Source organism: Oncorhynchus keta, chromosome 23 (genome assembly GCF_023373465.1).
Source record: "Oncorhynchus keta strain PuntledgeMale-10-30-2019 chromosome 23, Oket_V2, whole genome shotgun sequence".
NCBI lineage: Eukaryota > Metazoa > Chordata > Actinopteri > Salmoniformes > Salmonidae > Oncorhynchus > Oncorhynchus keta.
Window position 1 is genome coordinate 30,725,596 of NC_068443.1, and position 20,334 is coordinate 30,745,929.

Here is a 20,334-nt window from a genome sequence, read left to right on the forward strand (position 1 = left end):
GGTCTCACAGAGGGTCTGAGGATCTCATCTCGGTACCTAACGAACACATGGAGGGATGTGCGGCCCCCCGAACAAATGCCACCCCACACCATGACTGACCCACCGCCAAACCGGTCATGCTGGAGGATGTTGCAGGCAGCAGAACATTCTCCATGCGTCTCCAGACTGTCACGTCTGTCACATGTGCTCAGTGTGAACCTGCTTTCATCTGTGAAGAGCACAGAGCGCCAGTGGCGAATTTGCCAATCTCGGTGTTCTCTGGCAAATGCCAAACGTCCTGCACGGTGTTGGGCTGTAAGCACAACCCCCACCTGTGGACGTCGGGCCCTCATACCACCCCCATGGAGTCTGTTTCTGACCGTTTGAGCAGACACATGCACATTTGTGGCCTGCTGGAGGTCATTTTGCAGGGCTCTGGCAGTCCTCCTCCTGCTCCTCCTTGCACAAAGGCGGAGGTAGCGGTCCTGCTGCTGGGTTGTTGCCCTCCTACGGCCTCCTCCACGTCTCCTGATGTACTGGCCTGTATCCTGGTAGTGCCTCCATGCTCTGGACATTACGCTGACAGACACAGCAAACCTTCTTGCCACAGCTCGCATTGATGTGCCATCCTGGATGAGCTGCACTACCTGAGCTATTGTCTATTCCATTTGCACAACAGCATGTGAAATTGATTGTCAATCAGTGTTGCTTCCTGAGTGGACAGTTTGATTTTACCGAAGTGTGACTGACTTGGAGTTACAGTGTGTTGTTTAAGTGTTCCCTTTATTTTTTTGAGCAGTGTACATTACGAAACCTTCCTGTTTTCTCAATGACATTCAATTTAGCATGGGAAAAAAGCGCAAGTTTAAGTTTGTTCCACCTGAGGGAGTCTGACCACAAGTCAGAGACCACTATGATGACACACAAAATGTGTTTGATGGATCCAGAAGTAAACCAGATTAGGTTACTGATTACAATTTTGACACATAACTAGCAACTGCATTTACATTTACATTTACAAAGTAACCTACCCAACCCTGGTTGGGTGTATTATTTTAATTATCTCAATTTGATTTTCCTTTTTCAGGTCTCATCTTTGATCAAATGCTGGGCAGTGGAATAGCTTTATGAATCAGTCTTCTTCATGTTCTTCTCCTAGTACATTGTTGCTACTTGCTTGGCTTCTTACTAACATCTGCTGTAGTGGGCCAACCAGGAGGACAATAACTCGGAGTCTGCATCCAAAATGTCACCCAATTTACCACCAGGGTTTGGTAGGTTACCTGTCCAAAATTGTAATCAATAACATAACTTTTGAATTATCCAAACTCAGTAATGTAAACAGATTACATTCAGTTACTTCTGGATTACTTTCCCCTTAAGAGGCATCAGAAGAAGACCAAAAGGATCCATCAAATGCATTTGGTGCATCATCATCGTGGTCTCTGACTTGTGGTCAGACTCCCTCAGGTGAAACAAACTTAAACGTGCACATTTTTGCAATGCTGAATTGAATGTCACTGAGAAAACAGAAAGGTGTTTTGAATTTTTAAAAATACAATATTTTTGCTGGTAACGTTACGGAATACAGTTACAGTTTTGTAATCAGATTACATGTAACTGATTACTTTTATTCACAGTTACTCCCCAACCCTGTTCTACCTCAGGCTCTTGTCAAAAGCAGTGCACTATAGGGAATAGGGTGCCATTTGGGACACAGCCTGGTACAATGTTTAGATTGAGGAGACAGCTGGGTGCCACAGTGAACAGGATGTTTTATTTAGCTTTTAAGGCGCCTGTGTTTCATCTGTATTTCAAGTCATCAGGTGGAAGTGAGCACACAAAACACACACTGCAGTACACCTTCCCTATCAAAACAGACCCAGGACAGAATTTCAATGCATTTAGCAAAGGGTTCTTAGCAAAGGGCTCTACTGCTAATTTTCATTATCAGCACGAGGGCCTTGACACTCAGAAATCAGACCAAACTAAATCTAATTTTATATAATATAAAACCATGGAAAAATCTCACACAAGAACATTGCCTTGTTTCTCTCTCTCTCTCTGAGGTCCAACGTATCAACGCCTTCATTGAAATATCTAATAAATGATAGAGTACTGTATTGTATTTCCAAATAAAGCTACTTTCAAGTCACATCGTGTCATTTCTTGGTCAAACTAAGAACAATGATACAACACCAGAGAGACAATAGAGGTAGAGATCTAGAACTTAAAGATCATCACCCTGCTTACCTTATCATGCTTTTCTTCTGCCCCACACACACTGCTGATGTTGGGGAAAACATCAGACCATCCGTCCGCTGTACAGTTCTTGTTTATGTTTCCTGTGGATAGGAGAAAAACATTGTTTTTAGCCAGCTAAATGTTTCTATTGCCTCTTCTCTAAAACCTTTAGAAATGCTTATCCAGACCCAATATTCCTTTCATAAATCATAGTCCAAGAACCATGCAGCGTGTTTATTTGTTTGGAGATGCACGGGTTTGATTTCTCTGGTGAGTTTAATGAAAGATTTCTCTTCAGCCAAGACTATCCTCTATTGTTGTCACAGATAGTAAGCCCAATCAAGCTGACTGAAATATTGGCTTCACACACAACCCCAAAGTGAAAGGCTGTGATCCCATTTTGAGCATGACAGATGATGGCTTCCATTCAAGTTTCATTCATCTTGTTTACAGTGTTCTCATATACTTTAAAGGCTGTTTGTATATCAAGATCAAATTAATATATCAAAATCATTTGTGGGTAACAAGAAAGTACCTTACTGTAATAGTTTTCCATTCAAATTGACAAAAATAGCTTTTGATCAAAAAACTATTTCTCAAGCAAGAATTTAGCTAGGACTGTCTGGGAGTGTGTCGGGGAAAACTGAAAACTAGCCTTATTGTCAGAGAACTCTTTGGAAACTTCTTTGTTATTGGTCTATTAACCAGTTTACCACCTGTAATGGTCACCCGGCAAGCCAAAACTCCCATCTATGCAAACCTGCTGATTAGAAAGTCCTGTGTAGATTGTATTTTCAACCAGGAAATAACACTGATCCAATTTTTTCACACTGTTACTGTTAGTTTCATCAGCTGTTGTACAATGTGATTTTTAAAAAACAGAAAAACATAATTTTTACTGTACTGGGCCTTTAAAAGATATTCATACAGACTTTTCAAGGGCAAATAGATGTAATTTTGAGGGAGTTTTTTGTCAAAAACCACTCACTCTGGGAAGAACAATCAATTGTTCAATGCTTGATTCAAAGGAGCCTTCAACTTAGTCGGTTGAATATTGAATGTGTTTCTTCTCTTGGGTTTGGCATTCCACAGAGGTCGAGATGAGAGAATGTGTCTGGAGATATAAACGTCTGGAGTGTGCTCTGCTCTGTGGCAGGGACAGACAGGGGCAGGGGGAGAATGTAAGCGGAACAGAGGATGTGAGAGCCTGTGTTTATTCTCTCTGTGTTATTCTCGAGGAGACAATGATGACGGTCCCATATGGCACCCTATTCCTCACGGTGCACTACTCCAGAGTCTTATCGGCCCTGGTCAAAAGTAGTGCACTCTATAGAGAATATGGTGCCATTTGGAACGCAGCCGATGGCAGTGCCTGAACCCAGTGTGCAACGTCCTGTAATGTACTTTGCCACATACTATGAATAACCACAGGCCTCTTTCTTTCTTTCTCCACTTCTGTGATCGGAATGAGCATGTCTCACTCCATTAGTCTACTCTACACAGACCCTGCCACAGCAGCCTGCCTAGCCGTAGGTTTGACGAGTGCTATAGGGTTTCCCAGAGGTTTCTGTTACAAAGAAGTCTTCCAAGCCAATTTACATGCCCAACTCGTCCTTTCCAAATCAATTTCACACAGCTAGTTTTAACCCAGAGGTACACTATACAGACAAGAGTCTGAAGTGGTTTGAAACAGAAATGGTTTGTCGAGATCGGTGTGGAAGAACTTGACTGGCCTGCACAGAGCCCTGACCTCAACCCCATTGAACACCATTGGGATGAATTGAAACGCCGACTGCGAGCCAGGCCTAATCGCCCAACATCAGTGCTCGACCTCACTCATGCTCTTGTGGCTGAATGGAAGCAAGTCCCTGCAGCAATGTTCCAACATCTAGTCGAAAGCCTTCCCAGAAGAGTGAAGGCTGTTATAGCAGCAAAAGGGGGACCAACTCCATATTAATGCTTATGATTTTGGAATGAGATGTTCGACGAGTAGGTTTCCACATACACTAAATGGCCAAAAGTATCTTGAATGTGGGGAGTTCATCATAGGACTGGAACCTGTCTTCAAGAGAATACGATAATCGAACAGCATAATCCATAATTTATCATCCTCTTTGTCTGGGTAATTAGTTTATAATGAATGAAGTGTCCATGCAGATTCATCCAGACTGATGGGAAGGAGGAGAGCTCCACAGCATCCTAGTCTTCCACACGGGCCATTGGAGATTGTGGAGTGAGCAGACGTGATTCATTTTGCCTCTAGTCCATGCAGTGCAGAACATATTCTCTGAACCTTGCTTGGTACAATTCACCATGATTCAGTGCCACACTATATAAAAAGAACGATACAGACTTGGGGGCCATTTTTGTCCCTGCCTTTCAATGCACTCCAAAAGGTAGAACATCTATATTACACTGGTCTATACACCTCAGTAATTCTGTGAAATGAGAAACATGGGTCTGGTGTGACTCCAAAGCCCGAACATAGCGTGAGCTTTAACCCGAAAGAAAACGTACATAACATTGTAGTGTAGCTTTAGATATCACAGACCACATCAGAACATTGCTTGAGGAATATCTCAAACTACCCTTTCATCTGGGCCTGGGTTTGAGAACAGAACACTCCAGAAATGTTACTTTGCCATTGATATCAAAATGAAAAAATACAATACTTTACCATTTCTGCCAAAAAACATCTTGAGCACTCTGGGGCACTCTCTAGTGACAGTCTCTCCAACCTCTGCACGATCCCAACATGCTATGTTATCCCAGATCGCTTTGCATCCCACTCCTGTCAAGAGATCAGACAGCAGCGTCTTAGAAAAACACAACCATTTAAGTAAATAAAACATGTTTATCTAAACTCTGCCTTCTGCAACTGTTGAAATTGTGATTCAAGACCATACCCTCTACAGCAGGGCTCTCTAACCCTGTTCTTGAAGAGCTACCCTCCTGTAGGTTTTCCAAACCCAAGTTGTAACTAACCTCATTCAGCTCATCAACCAGCTAATTATTAGAATCAGGTGTATTCGATTAGGGTTGGAGAGAAAATTTACAGGACGGTAGCTGGAGAGCCATGCTACAGGGTTGGAGAGCCATGCTACAGGGTTGGAGAGCCATGCTATAGGGTTGGAGAGCCATGCTACAGGGTTGGAGAGCCATGCTACAGGGTTGGAGAGCCATGCTATAGGGTTGGAGAGCCATGCTATAGGGTTGGAGAGCCATGCTACAGGGTTGGAGAGCCATGCTACAGGGTTGGAGAGCCATGCTACAGGGTTGGAGAGCCATGCTACAGGGTTGGAGAGCCATGCTACAGGGTTGGAGAGCCATGCTATAGGGTTGGAGGGCCATGCTACAGGGTTGGAGAGCCATGCTACAGTGCCTTCGGAAAGTATTCAGACCCCTTGACTTTTTCCACATTTTGTTACGCTACAGCCTTATTCTCAAATTGATTAAGTGAATAATAAATCCTCAGCGATCTACACACATAACCCCACTAATGACAACGCGAAAACAGGTTTTTAGAAAACCTTATTTACTTAAGTATTCAGAGCCTTTGATATGAGACTCAAAATTGAGCTCAGGTCCATCCTTTTTCCACATTTTGTTACGCTACAGCCTTATTCTCAAATTGATTAAGTGAATAATAAATCCTCAGCGATCTACACACATAACCCCACTAATGACAACGCGAAAACAGGTTTTTAGAAAACCTTATTTACTTAAGTATTCAGAGCCTTTGATATGAGACTCAAAATTGAGCTCAGGTCCATCCTGTTTCCATTGATCATCCTTGAGATGTTTCTCCAACTTGATTGGAGTTCACCTGTGGTAAATTCAATTGATTGGACATGATTTGGAAAGGCACACACCTGTCCACTGTATATAAGGTCCCACAGTTGACAGTGCATGTCAGAGCAAAAACCAAGCCATGAGGTCGAGACAGGATCAGCGGCAGGGACTGGGAGACTAGTCAGGATCGAGGCAAAGATGAACGGAAAACAAAGTACAGAGAGATCCTTGATGAAAACCTGCTCCAGAGCACTCAGGACTGGGGGGGGTTCACCTTCCAACAGGACAATGACCCTAAGCACACAGCCAAGACAACGCAGGAGTGGCTTCAGGACAAGTCTCTGAATGGCCCAGCCAGAGCACGGACTTGAACCAGATTGAACATCTCTGGAGAAACCTGAAAATAGCTGTGCAGGAACGCTTCCCATCTGACCTAACAGGGCTTGAGAGGATCTGCAGAGAAGAATATGAGAAACTCCCCAAATACAGGTGTGCCAAGCTTGTAGTGTCATACCCAAGAAGACTTGAGGCTGTAATCGCTGCCAAAGGTGATTTAGCAAAGTATTGATTAAAAGGTCTAAATACTTACGTAAATGTGATATTTCAGTTTGAAATGTTTTATAAATTAGCAAATAGCAAAAAATTATAAAAAAAACTGTTTTTGCTTTGTCATTATGGGGTTTTGTGTGTAGCTTGATGAGGAGAAAAACTATTTAAATCCATTTTATGAAAAGACTAACAAAATGTGGAAAAAGGCAAGGGGTCTGAAAACTTTCCGAGGGATAACATCATAGAATTATTGAACATGATCAATGCCTCACGTACTGTAGTGTAGACACAATATACAATATACACTACACAATACAGCAGGGTCTTTCAGAATGAAAGGTAGTCCATTAGGCTGCTGGTGTTTGGAACAATATGATAGACTCTCTGTGTGGGAGTGAAAGTGGCTAAATGTGTGACTCTATTTGCTTCACCAATGTCAGGAGGAGGACCACGGTTGAGAAAGCCTTTCGCTGAAACTTGATTCCTGAAATGGCTTGTTATGAAACAAAAGGGTGTGAAAGTCCCAAGGGCAGACTTAACAGTCAAACCCTTTTAAGCCACTTAGTGGACAAAATGGAGCGCTTAAGCTCAGTAAAACGTAGCTAGCAGAGAGAATACACCAGTAAACAACGTGGCTAGCTCTATCAAAAGAAACCTTTTAACTAACATCAGATAAAAAATAATTAAATGAAAACAAAATTGTGAAACCCAGACAAAAAAAATACATATTCATGATGTGACCCACATGAGTGGTATAATGTGTCCTCCTGCATCTCAAATGGCACCCTATTCCCTTATAATGCACAGGGCTCTGGTCAAAAGTAGTGCATTATAGGGGATAGAGTGACATTTGGGACACACACAATGATATTATTTTAAGTGCAGCTCCTGCTTGCTGTATGGTATCTTCATAACTGTGATTCAGTGCATGGTCATGGCAGTTTTGTAACACACTTTTAGATGATACTGTTGAGCACTTTGCCACCCACAGTGCGCACTGGCGCTAATCAACGCATAGATTTCTCTCATAAATGTTTCATAATCACATTGGGCTTTAGAACAAGAACAAATCAATTATCGATTTGCATTAAGCATGGCTTCATTCCAGTACCAGGGTAACTGATGCATGAAATCCTGGCTCCCTTTGATGTTGACCTGGATGCTCTCTATACTTTCATATTGGCTCAGTTAGTATGAGCATGGTGCCAGCAACGTCATGGTCGTGGTTTATATTCCCCCTGTTACCACCCATATGAAAAGGTATACATCTATTAATGAAGTCAAATTGTTTTGTGTTCTCTTTTGTGTCATTTTATGGTCAGAAAAAGGATTTGTTCCTGCTGTAACTGGGTACTTTCAATGGATATTGTACTTAATATTTATTGTCTATAAGAACTGTTTTATACCTATGCTCATGTTATGGTGAAAGAAGGCAAGTTACATTGCGAAATAACGTATAATTGAAACTATACACGTTGTTTTAATTTTTGCGGCAAAGACTAAGTGTCTTGTCTTTGATAACGTGCACTAATTCCCTTGACAGTTCACAGTAACTCTACATCCAATTAGTTTAAATTATGTAGCACAGCCTGGGTTACAACTCCCAGTAAAGTGTCAACATAGTGAGTCGGCAGCATGGTGGAGCTGCCAGGCATGAAGTTTAGTTTAATAATAATAATAATAAGAAAAATAAATCATTAAAACTGCAAGCAGAAATGCCAGGGTTCAAGCTGTGGGCCCACTGTGCTACCATCAGGACAAACTCGACACATTGCCCTAGGATGAGCTACTTCTGTAATCCATACCATGCTTGCCAAATATCAGAACTAAAACATCAAACAGATCATGCAATATGTCTTTGATGTATTTTGGACCAATTGTAATGATGTTGACTACTTTAAATGTCTTCTTCTCCAGAACCACTGGACCGATCTGCACCAAATTTGGTACATGTATCCATGTTTCTGGCTCAAACAATATGGCCTCTATGAGCCAATGAGCTTGCATTAATGTTTTTTTTCTGTCCAACAGTGCCACCATGCAACCATACTATACAGGTTAGCTAGACTCATATCCCTGAGCATGTGTGCCAGATTTGAGTCAAACAGATAAAGATATATAAATATGTGCCTGTTTCAGCATCACCGTGTGGTCGATCTGAATGTTCTTGCATATGTTGAGTCTGTTTGTTTGGAACATGTGTACCAAGTTTGGTTACAATACAAATATCTGTGTCTGATAAAGATGCATTAATGTGCCAGACCACACCCACATTCATGTCTATTGGTTAGTAGTAGTCATGTTGTTTGACCTTGGTCCATAGATGCTGTATGTTAAGGTTCAACCAGATCAACCCAGTGGTTCCAGAGGAGATTTAAGTGTTTTTAACTCATTTCTAACTGGTGGAAAAGCCATCATGGCGAACCTTATGGGTCATTGAGGCAACTTTGTTCCTTGTGAGAAGAGGGACCGATTTACTACATTTCAGGACTCTACGTCATATGGGGTGAGGGACGTGATGTTTCAAAGTTTGCAACTTCAATCGCCTGTTATAAAGCCACCTTGTGGCCAATTGGCATGGCATTGCATGAGAGGGTGTGGACTATAGGCCTTTACCATCATGTCAAGTCGCACCGTCCTCGGCTTTACCATCTCACAGTCATTTGCATGTTAAATGAACTTGCAAGAACAACCGGTATAATGAAAATGAACGGCCACAAATAGAATCGCTTCACTCGCTTGAACCCTAAATTATAGAGAGTCTGCTCATAGGCATGAGCTGTAAAACATTCAATATGTACAACATTTACTTCAAGATAGCTAAAGTGCGAGCTATTCAGATTGTAATATTAAGTGCCAATACAGCAAAGGTTTGTGGTCACAATCTTAATTGTGGCGCTTATCTAGACTAGGAAACACTGTACAACTACTAAAGGTCTTCATTGAATTTGACATTTACGTTTCAAAGGCACTCGAATAGGTGGCATTTCATATTTTCGTTTAAAAGTTTCATCAAAGTAATTTAGTTGAGTGACCTAAAAATCTATGTAGCTTGTACTCTTTCACCACTAATCAAAATATGCAGTCGGTTCCTCTATTTTCAACCCATGTTTTATTCTGTCTGATGAGAAGAGATGAATGGTAAAATCAAAATATTCTGTGATGTCACCTTTGGAGTAATTTGAAGACTCTTCGTCCCTCAGCTTCACAAGACATTCTTCCTGGTCTGTTTCAAGCTCCAGGAGGAAGTTACATGTTGGATGCCTCCCACTCACCTAAAAAAAAAAAATGCAATATAAGTTATATTCAATTTTTTTATTTTACCTTTATTTAACCAGGCAAGTCAGTTAAGAACATATTATTATTTTCAATGACGGCCTGGGAACAGTGGGTTAACTGCCTGTTCAGGGGCAGAATGACAGATTTGTACCTTGTCAGCTCGGGGGTTTGAACTCGCAACCTTCCGGTTACTCTAACCACTAGGCTATGCTGCCGCCCCGAATGAATTGAGCCGTATTTTGAGATCATATTAAAGAGATCAATTGCGTAGTAGAAAGAAAGGTTGTAGATTCAAGACATTTTTGTTTTCACAGGACGTCATATATTTTCGTAAGCAGCAGAATGCAGGGAAACACCATTGAACAAGACATCCACAATATCAGGGACGGGTTATACATCAGCTGTTCGACATCACATAAATCAAATCATGTTTTAAATACATTTATTTTATGTTTTTAAATGGACACAGCAGTTCATGATAACACCACCTTACTAACTATATAGGTTAGTTGAGAGAGAGAGAGAGAGAGAGAGAGATAGAATGAAGGAATAAATAAATGAATGAGAAGTTTTACTGGAGGAGAGAGATTCCCATTAGAGGTAGAACAAAATCGATGGTGAGAAAAATTGCTAAACTTGTCACATGGAGAAGATAGATAGAATAACCAATATGTTTATGCATCATGACGTTCCACACTAAACAACCAGTGTTAGTATATGGTTTTGGGAGATAGGACGGTAGGGAAATCCTTGACAAACACCTTCAGCATTCTAAATGGGAACTGTATACATTCCCTAGATCCCCTGAAGGGTTTCAGACATATGTGATGACATACAGTCTGTGTGGCTGTGTGTTGAGGTTGTGTGTGTGTGTGTGTGTGTGTTAACCACGTTAGGCCCTTTCTGGAGTATTCAAGTGCAGTAAAAAGGTGATGATGGCCTGAGTGTAAAGAACAGAATAGTCCAACTGGGCATTGTTGTCACGGTTTTCATGTGGTGAAGGAGAGTCGGACCAAACTGCAGCGCATATATTGTGATCCATGTTTATTTACACAACGTAACACGAATCCAAAACACAAACTCTACAAAACAATAAACATAGTGAAAACCGAAACAGCCTTAACTGGTGCAAACTAACACAGACTAAGGACATCAAGACACTCAGGACAATCACCCACAATACAACCAAAGAATATGGCTGCCTAAATATGGCTCCCAATCAGAGACAACGATAAACACCTGCCTCTGATTGAGAACCACTTCAGACAGCCATAGACTCTCCTAGAACACCCCACTAAGCTACAATCCCACTAAGCTACACACCACATACAAAAACCCATGTCACACCCTGGCCTGACCAAATACATAAAGAAAAACACAAAATACTTCGACCAGGGCGTGACAATTGTGCCATTATGAGGTGTGCTGGAGGAAGAGAGTGGCCTGAAAACATGACTGAACATCAGAATGAACTGTCGTTTCTGAATGAACCCAATCCCTGCCAGGAGAAACAATTGGCATGTCACAGAAAGGGTGAGAGACACACTGTGTGCCGCAGAGAGCACACCTCAGGGGACACAAGCGTTAGCAAGCAGTCGGGGGCACCATGCAGAAGAGACCTCACACTGGGTCAATAGGCCCTCAATTCTGCATCCAAAATGCATCCCTATTCCCTACATATTGTACTACTTTTGACCAGAGCCCTATGGACCAAAGTCAAAAGTAGTATACCACTCTCCCCTATGTATTTGGACAGAGATGCTTAAAACTATTTATTTGTCTCTACACTCCAGCATTTTAGATTTGAGATCAAATGTTTTATATAAGGCGACAGTACAGAATGTCAACTTTCATTTGAGCGTATTTTCAAATATATCTGTTTTACTGTTTAAAGCACTTTATGTACTATATCTAGTCCCCCCCATTTGAAGGTGTCATACTTAGAAGAAAATAATTATAGTGTATTACATTTAGTAGAAAGTTTAGCATTTGGTCCCATATTCCTAGTACGGAATGACTACATCAAGTTTGTGACTAACAAACTTGTTGGATGCACTTGCAGTTTGTTTTAGTTGTATCCAATTATGTTGTGCCAAATAGAAATTAATGGTTAATAATGTATTGTATCATTTTGGAGTCACTTTTATTGTAAATAAGAATATAATATGTTTCTGAACACCTCTACATGAATGTGGATGCTATCATGATTACGGATAGACCTGAATGAATTGTGAATAATGATGAGTGAGAAAGTCACAGAGGCATAAATATCATAACCCCCCAAAATGCTAACCTCCCTGATTATTGTAATGGTGAGAGGTTAGCATGTCTTTTGGACATGATCTTTGTGCATCTGTGACTTTCTCATTCATCATTACTCACGATTCATTCATGATTTTCCATAACCTTTCACTGCAGTGGGCTAAATCAGGGTCACACAGTGTTTCTTGGTAGTCAAACAAATCTACTTTGAAACAAAAGTATACACCTCACACACATGGTTGTGGGCTTAAAAAGGAGAAGACATCTGTACCATGTCAGAGAGAGTTGAAATGTATTCCATTTTGAATTTGCATCCTAATAATACAGTATATACTTCACAGAAGACTAAAATATAACAAAACAGTTTGACATAGAAACACCAGATTTTTGTCCGTTTTTGGAAATAATCTTTATTAATCATGAAATTATAAAAAATATGAATAACATTTCATCCATGAGGCCAAAGAGAGCACTTTTGATCATTGACTGCAGGAAAGGGCTACATCCAAAATGCTGAAGTATAGAGCTAAATTAAACTTTTTAGCTTCTCTGTCCAAATAAATACGTAGGACAGTGCATATATGAAAAAGGGTTGTGTTTGGGACACAGGCAATGTCAGAGACGCAAACTCGGTCTCAACCTTTAAGTCTTTACTGAAGATTCATCTCTTCAGTGGGTCATATGATTGAGTGTGGTCTGGCCCAGGAGTGGGAAGGTGAACGGAAAAGGCTCTGGAGCAACAAACCGCCCTTGCTGTCTCTGCCTGGCCGGTTCTCCTCTTTCCACTGGGATTCTCTGCCTCTAACCCTATTACAGGGGCTGAGTCACTGGCTTACTGGGGCTCTCTCATGCCGTCCCTGGAAGGGGTGCGTCACCTGAGTGGGTTGATTCACTGATGTGGTCATCCTGTCTGGGTTGGCGCCCCCCCTTGTGTTGTGCCGTGGCGGAGATCTTTGTGGGCTATCCTCAGCCTTGTCTCAAGCTCAACCTCAAGCTGAACCTCGGCAAGACGGAGCTGCTCTTCCTCCCGGGGAAGGACTGCCCGTTCCATGATCTCGCCATCACGGTTGACAACTCCATTGTGTCCTCCTCCCAGAGCGCTAAGAACCTTGGCGTGATCCTGGACAACACCCTGTCGTTCTCAACTAACATCAAGGCGGTGGCCCGTTCCTGTAGGTTCATGCTCTACAACATCCGCAGAGTACGACCCTGCCTCACACAGGAAGCGGCGCAGGTCCTAATCCAGGCACTTGTCATCTCCCGTCTGGATTACTGCAACTCGATGTTGGCTGGGCTCCCTGCCTGTGCCATTAAACCCCTACAACTCATGCAGAACGCCGCAGCCCGTCTGGTGTTCAACCTTCCCAAGTTCTCTCACGTCACCCCGCTCCTCCACTCTCTCCACTGGCTTCCAGTTGAAGCTCGCATCCGCTACAAGACCATGGTGCTTGCCTACGGAGCTGTGAGGGGAACGGCACCTCAGTACCTCCAGGCTCTGATCAGGCCCTACACCCAAACAAGGGCACTGCGTTCATCCACCTCTGGCCTGCTCGCCTCCCTACCACTGAGGAAGTACAGTTCCCGCTCAGCTCAGTCAAAACTGTTCGCTGCTCTGGCTCCCCAATGGTGGAACACACTCCCTCACGACGCCAGGACAGCGGAGTCAATCACCACCTTCCGGAGACACCTGAAACCCCACCTCTTTAAGGAATACCTAGGATAGGATAAAGTAATCCTTCTCACCCCCCCCCCCCTTAAAGATTTAGATGCACTATTGTAAAGTGGCTGTTCCACTGGATGTCATAAGGTGAATGCACCAATTTGTAAGTCGCTCTGGATAAGAGCGTCTGCTAAATGACTTAAATGTAATGTAATGTAATGTCTCAGGATGGTAAGTTGGTGGTTGAAGATAACCCTCTAGTGGTGTGGGGGCTGTGCTTTGGCAAAGTGGGTGGGGTTATATCCTTCCTGTTTGGCCCTGTCCGGGGGTGTCCTTGGATGGGTCCACAGTGTCTCCTGACCCCTCCTGTCTCAGCCTCCAGTATTTATGCTGCAGTAGTTCATGTGTCGAGGGGCTAGGGTCAGTTTGTTATATCTGGAGTACCTCTCTTGTCCTATTCGGTGTCCTGTGTGAATCTAAGTGTGCGTTCTCTAATTCTCTCCTTCTCTCTTTCTTTCTCTCTCTCGGAGGACCTGAGCCCTAGGACCATGGCCCAGGACTACGTGACATGATGACTCCTTGCTGTCCCCAGTCCACCTGGCCGTGCTGCTGCTCCAGTTTCAACTGTTCTGCCTTATTATTATTGACCATGCTGGACATTTATGAACATTTGAACATTTTGGCCATGTTCTGTTATAATCTCCACCCGGCACAGCCAGAAGAGGACTGGACACCCCACATAGCCTGGTTCCTCTCTAGGTTTCTTCCTTGGTTTTGGCCTTTCTAGGGAGTTTTTCCTAGCCACCGTGCTTCTACACCTGCATTGCTTGCTGTTTGGGGTTTTAGGCTGTGTTTCTGTACAGCACTTTGAGATATCAGCTGATGTACGAAGGGCTATATAAATACATTTGATTTGATTTGATGACTAATATGACTTCCGGACTCTTCTAAGGCAAACACACAGAACTACACTACACTCACAGTCGAAGACGCATTCAAAATAAACTACATTGCGCTTGAAGCAGAATGTTTCCATTGGCTGACTAGGAAGGGTATTGAGGGCATTGCTACCTTTCGTGTGCAGTGAGAGAGGAGATATTGACTCTCACACCCGGGACTCTCACAGTTTCGCCCCAAAATGGCAGTGACTGTCAGGTCAGTGGTGGGAGCATCTATCTCTGACAGAGAGTCAATGACCCACTCCCAGTCAGCTAAAGGGCCATTTAAATTAAGCTGCACACAACACACCACTAATTACTGGGTCTACTAACCGTCGCCTAGGCCGTTACAACTAGGCTCCGTCCCCAATGGCATTCTATTTCCTTTAAAGGGCACTATTTAGTGCACTATTTAGGGAATAGGGTGCCATTTGGGACATACATATCTGTAGCCACACACATTGGTGTTAATGCAGCAGCAATCCCATCCACTGTATGTTTTGCTAAAGCAAATGTATTTTAACGTTTCTTTGCTCCACCAAACTGTGGTACCACACACATTCAATTGTAAGGCCATTGGCGGTAGAAGATATTGCTCTGATTAATTCTTAGTATTCTGTCAGAGAGGGAGAGAGAGAGAGGAAGTGGAGAGTATGAAAGACATCTTAGTAAGCGCAACTCAACGCAGACCTTCAGGCTAAAATGTGAGAGCCTAACATTTTGATAAGAAATGTATTGCGCTGCCATTACTATACCCCACAGCTGATTTGTAACTAACAAAGCTAAAAACACTGAAGCACTGGGGACAGACAGTAAGCCTTTGTACTTCTTATGCATAAACAAACTTCACAGCTTTTTATTTAATCATCCTCTATCCAAAAATATGTTTTGATTCCTACAATAATATCAAATAAATCCAGAATGTTGATCACCTTCCCCTAACAGATGAATCTGTGTCCTGTGATGTTCTGGAAACGGTTTATCGGTCTATAGCCAGATGGACTTGTGAACACAAGACTGGTACATAGCAGCTTTACACTAATCATACTGATTTGGCACATACTGTATTAAATCTGTGACATAATAGTCATTCATTCGATTAAAGACAGTGGCTAGAACTTGCTATTTCACAATTCACATTGACCTGAGACTGCATGGGACATGCTTTTGTAAAGCACAATGAGGTGAGATTAGAACGCACTGACTATTGAATGAGACTAACTGTGTGATTTCGACAGATCCAACATGCTTTATACTTGAGAGTCAAGGGCGTGTCATTGAAATCAGCAACCATTTCAATTAGCTGTCATGTCATGTACAGGACACTTGCACATCTAGACAGCTGTTGATCATGATCTGCTGATTGGGATCTTTGGAAGTACAGGATAATCATGAGAGTCTACCAATTACCTGCACAGAGTACATTTCAGAAATGAAAAGAGAAGGCCAATTACTAGGTCTGATTTTGAAATTATCTTTGTAGCTGCTTACAGACAGCGCATACAAATGATGCTCAGATAGGTATTTCTGTACGGTACAATATGACCTCCATATCATCGATTACAAAGTAAGCACTGTGTGTTGTATTAAACATTAACACATACTGTAGATAGTCCGCCTCCACATACAGTGATAAAGATTTCTATGAAGTTACGCCACTGTAGAGAGATGGGGTCTACATGCAAAATACATCAACATTCTCAGTAGCTACTGTACTTGTTGAATTTCTATACAAATCCATAGTAATATGTGATAAATTCATGATTATTTGCTGATTTGTCTAAATACAATATCCAGAGAAAGCTCTGCTTTCCTCATGATGGTTGGAGGAGAACTATCATGACATAAAATACACAAAATATTCAACTTATTTTGAGAGAGGGGGTTCATTCGTCCTGGCAATAGTCCTGCCCTCTAGCACTATGTGAAGATGGGTCAAAACTGGAGAGTCTATTTGTATCAAGAACATTGGCACTCTACCAAACCTAAAGGTACAGCGGTAAATGAGGTCTCGCTACAGCATGTTCTGAACAGATAGGAGCACCTGTGTGCTACAGACACTGAACATGCCTGAGGTGCATTACAGCATATTAGGTACCAGTGTGATAGCCTGGTCTCAGACCTGTTTGTGCTTTTGCCAACAGCATTGCTCCTTGTCAAGCCAAACAGCATGACAATGGATGACACAGTTGCTAGCATGATAGCACAAACAGACTGGCACTCAGGCTACCAGTGTGCTATAGAGAACAAACCTGTTGCGATCTGCTTGCCTAATCAGATGGTGAAGTCTGGCGTGTTTCAGGTGACCCATATGAAGTGTGACTTGAAGCAAAGTAAAAAAAAGTACTAGAATGGGGTTTGAAAAGTCTAAAACTGTTAGACCATGTTAGACCATGCAGTTTACTCCAGTTTTCAGAGTTGAACATCTTTGTGTGAGAGGGGTTCTACCATAGAATCTCTATGGCTTCTACTTTCCAACTTTTTGTGTAATGTTGTGATGTTAACAACAAGAGTATTTCTAGGTAAATCATTCTCACGAGTCACATCATTCCATCAGAATACACTGCGTCGAACAGACACTGAACAGCTGCTATCTCTTGTTCTGATGGGTATAAGCTCATTACATGCACTATGGGACCAGACTCCCATTCACACCTGTGTCCCGATCACTCTGCCACACATTGGGGGCACAGCCAACATGGGCACAGCATTGCATGGGTAAATTCCATAGAGGTAGATAGAGGACTCTCGTGCCCAAAAGACGGTTTTAACATGGGCAGCGCCATGGAGGACTTTCACCATTTTGAAGTAGTTAACGGGGTGGGAATTCCTATGGGTTAAGGAAGGACCACATAATTCCATCCAGGTCATCAGGAAGGGTCAGCCAATGAATTATACGTTTGTGCCAACATTCCAAAACTGTGGTGGCAGTAAATCAGCAACCTTAGCTTTGTCCTTTATCCTCGTCTTTTCAGTTCGCTGCAGCTAGCGATTGGAACGAGCTGCAACAAACACTCAAACTGGACAGTTTTATCTCAATCTCGTCATTCAAAGACTCAATCATGGACACTCTTAATGACAGTTGCGGCTGCTTTGCGTGATGTACTGTTGTCTCTACCTTCTTGCCCTTTGTGCTGTTGTCTGTTCCCAATACTGTTTGTACCATGTTTTATGCTGCTACCATTTTGTGTTGCTACTATGTTGTTGTCATGTTGTGTTTCTAACATGCTGTGTTGTCATGTGTTGCTGCCTTGTTATGTTGTTGTCTTAAGTCTCTCTTTATGTAGTGTTGTGTTGTCTCTCTTGTCGGGGTGTGTGTTTTGTCCTATATTTCATTTATTTAAAAAAAAATGTATCCCAGCCCTGTCCCAAAAGTAGGCCTTTTTGCCTTTTGGTAGGCCGTCATTATAAATAAGAATTTGTTCTTAACTGACTTGCCTAGTTAAATAAAGGTAAAATAACATAAATAAATTATACCTGTTCAAACAACACACTCCAGGTGGCGGTATGCACCTTTTCAGTTTGCTTTAAACTGGTTGTTTAGCAACAAAACCGATGTGTCTTCAACTATGGGGTAAAACAGAAGGCCTTGGCTTAGATTGTTGACAACATGTAAACTATATTTCGTGTCCAATGTTTATTGAAAAGACAAATACATTTTCACAATGAACACACTTGTCTCTCAAGTACATCGTTACAATTGTTGGTTAGCTAGGTATCGAATTTTGCCGATATTGGCATAGACATGACATCAGTCACCCCAAAACAAGACATTGTATCAAGAACAAGATAAAACTAGCTGAAACGAGCCACCTACAATTCCACACATGGCAGCTTCTTGTCATTGTTGCTAGCTATCTGGCCATCCAAAATCACAACAACACACATACTTCTGCTCATTGAAGCGTGCACATAGTTTTTCGTGACATTGTCAGCTAACCCATCAATAGAAGTATAAAAAAAATTACTTCTTAAAAATGGAGATTGCCTCAATGGCGCTGTCCATGCTCTCACAGACACCACAATGCGACAGATACAATATTATGTCCTCTAACTATATCTATGGTCAATTCAGAGCAGTCCTTGAGGGGTAGATAATGAGGATGCTAGTTAGCTGAAAGATGAAATGACCTAGTCTAGAATTTGACCTGTAATGTGAATGAAAGGGAAGAGGGCACTCCAATGTCGGCATTATGGCAAAATCTTGATGTTTTGAAGACCACAACCCTATTCATTACTGCTATGTGTTTATATCATATCTCTTTGGACTGTGAAAAATGCTGCTTAAATCAAGAGCTGAACTACTGTAGACTGCACAGAGCAATATGTTGTAATAAATTACAACACAGTAGTGTAAACTGTACAGTTTCCTATACCCTATATCGACAAAAGCCTATTAGCAAATGCACCAATCATAATGCCACACATTTGAGGTACATTTCTGTTATGTCTTTATATTTATGTCATATTTTCAAGCATTAGAAAACCCCTCTCTGCAATCCTTGTGCGCATTTTGATCATCACGCATAAAACGAAATATAAAATAAAAGTATTGTTGTGTCACACTTACCATAGACAGACACGTTGATAATGACAGAATAAAAGCAATCAAATATGTCATCTTAAACTCGTCGGTCACCTGCCTGTTCTTCTAAAAGAGACAAATCTGTTTAAAACTGATGCCGGACTTCATTGATGAGAGGTCGTAATCCCATGTAAGTGACTAAGTAAAAGTGTTTTATTGAGAAGAAAAATCTCAAATCTCAAGATTTAAAAGTAAAACCAACCAGCTATGAAAATGGCTTAAATATTTTGATTTGTCAAATCCAAATACTTTACTCAGAGAGACAGAGGGAAAAACGCGCACTGCTTGTTTGTCCGCGCACACTTCTTTGGCACCTCTTCGGGTTGTTGGGAAGTCAGAGGTCTGCAGCAGACGTGTCAACTATTGCATTGAACGCTTATTTAGTAAGTCCCGAATCACCGAACTGAGCTTGGAATTTTGAAATTCCATTTCCCTGAAGCCATCAAACCCGAGAACCATCTGCACGCACCGGACAATAGTACAGCAGCACGCGCGTCCGTGGAGGGACGCTCCTTTCTCCTTGTGAACTTCGAAATGACTGAAGTCAGCTCTGCGCTGTTGTTACGCAAGGCAAAACGCGTGCACATCAGTACAAAAATTATATTGACCTCAGCTTCTAATCAGTTTATTGTTCAGGATACTAACCACGCTCCCTTAATTTCTTGGATTTCTAATGTGGATTTTGTATACAACATGCCTAGCCTACAACACATAAATAACAGCATACTTATCGTAAATTATTTGTGTAAATTCACTTCCATGAAAGTAAGTTTGTAATAGTGATGTAATAGGCCATCATCCAGGATAATAAATTTAAAAATGTTCATTATGGAAATGTTCCCTTCTCTTGAACATGATTTACTGTTCAAAGCTGAGCTTTGTATGATAGTGAAGGGAAACTAAAGTGACAGCACGCAAAGCCTGGAGCAAAGTCGACAGAATGATGACGAAACAATTCCTAAAGACGTATGTGATGCACAATGTTGCAACAAGTACCTGAGATCCTCCAACAGCAATGTTTTCATTTTCAAGCCAAACTCAACAAT

General features: G+C 41.9%; 1 protein-coding gene across 2 annotated transcripts in view; it reads right to left on the reverse strand.

Annotated features, from left to right (window-relative positions):
* LOC118402157 (vasoactive intestinal polypeptide receptor 2-like) overlaps positions 1-19,808 on the reverse strand; it is a 32,596-nt gene extending 12,788 nt beyond the window's left edge. For both annotated transcript variants that reach the window (XR_004829439.2, XM_035800133.2), the window contains exons 1-4: positions 19,274-19,808; positions 9,734-9,839; positions 4,901-5,014; positions 2,233-2,324 (exon numbers count right to left, since the gene is read on the reverse strand). Coding sequence is in view for 1 of the 2 variants with exons in the window: in XM_035800133.2 (XP_035656026.1) it covers positions 2,233-2,324; positions 4,901-5,014; positions 9,734-9,839; positions 19,274-19,324 (363 nt within the window). In the remaining variant the exon portion in view is untranslated. The remainder of the gene's footprint in view (positions 1-2,232; positions 2,325-4,900; positions 5,015-9,733; positions 9,840-19,273) is intronic.
* Positions 19,809-20,334: the final 526 nt, after the last annotated feature.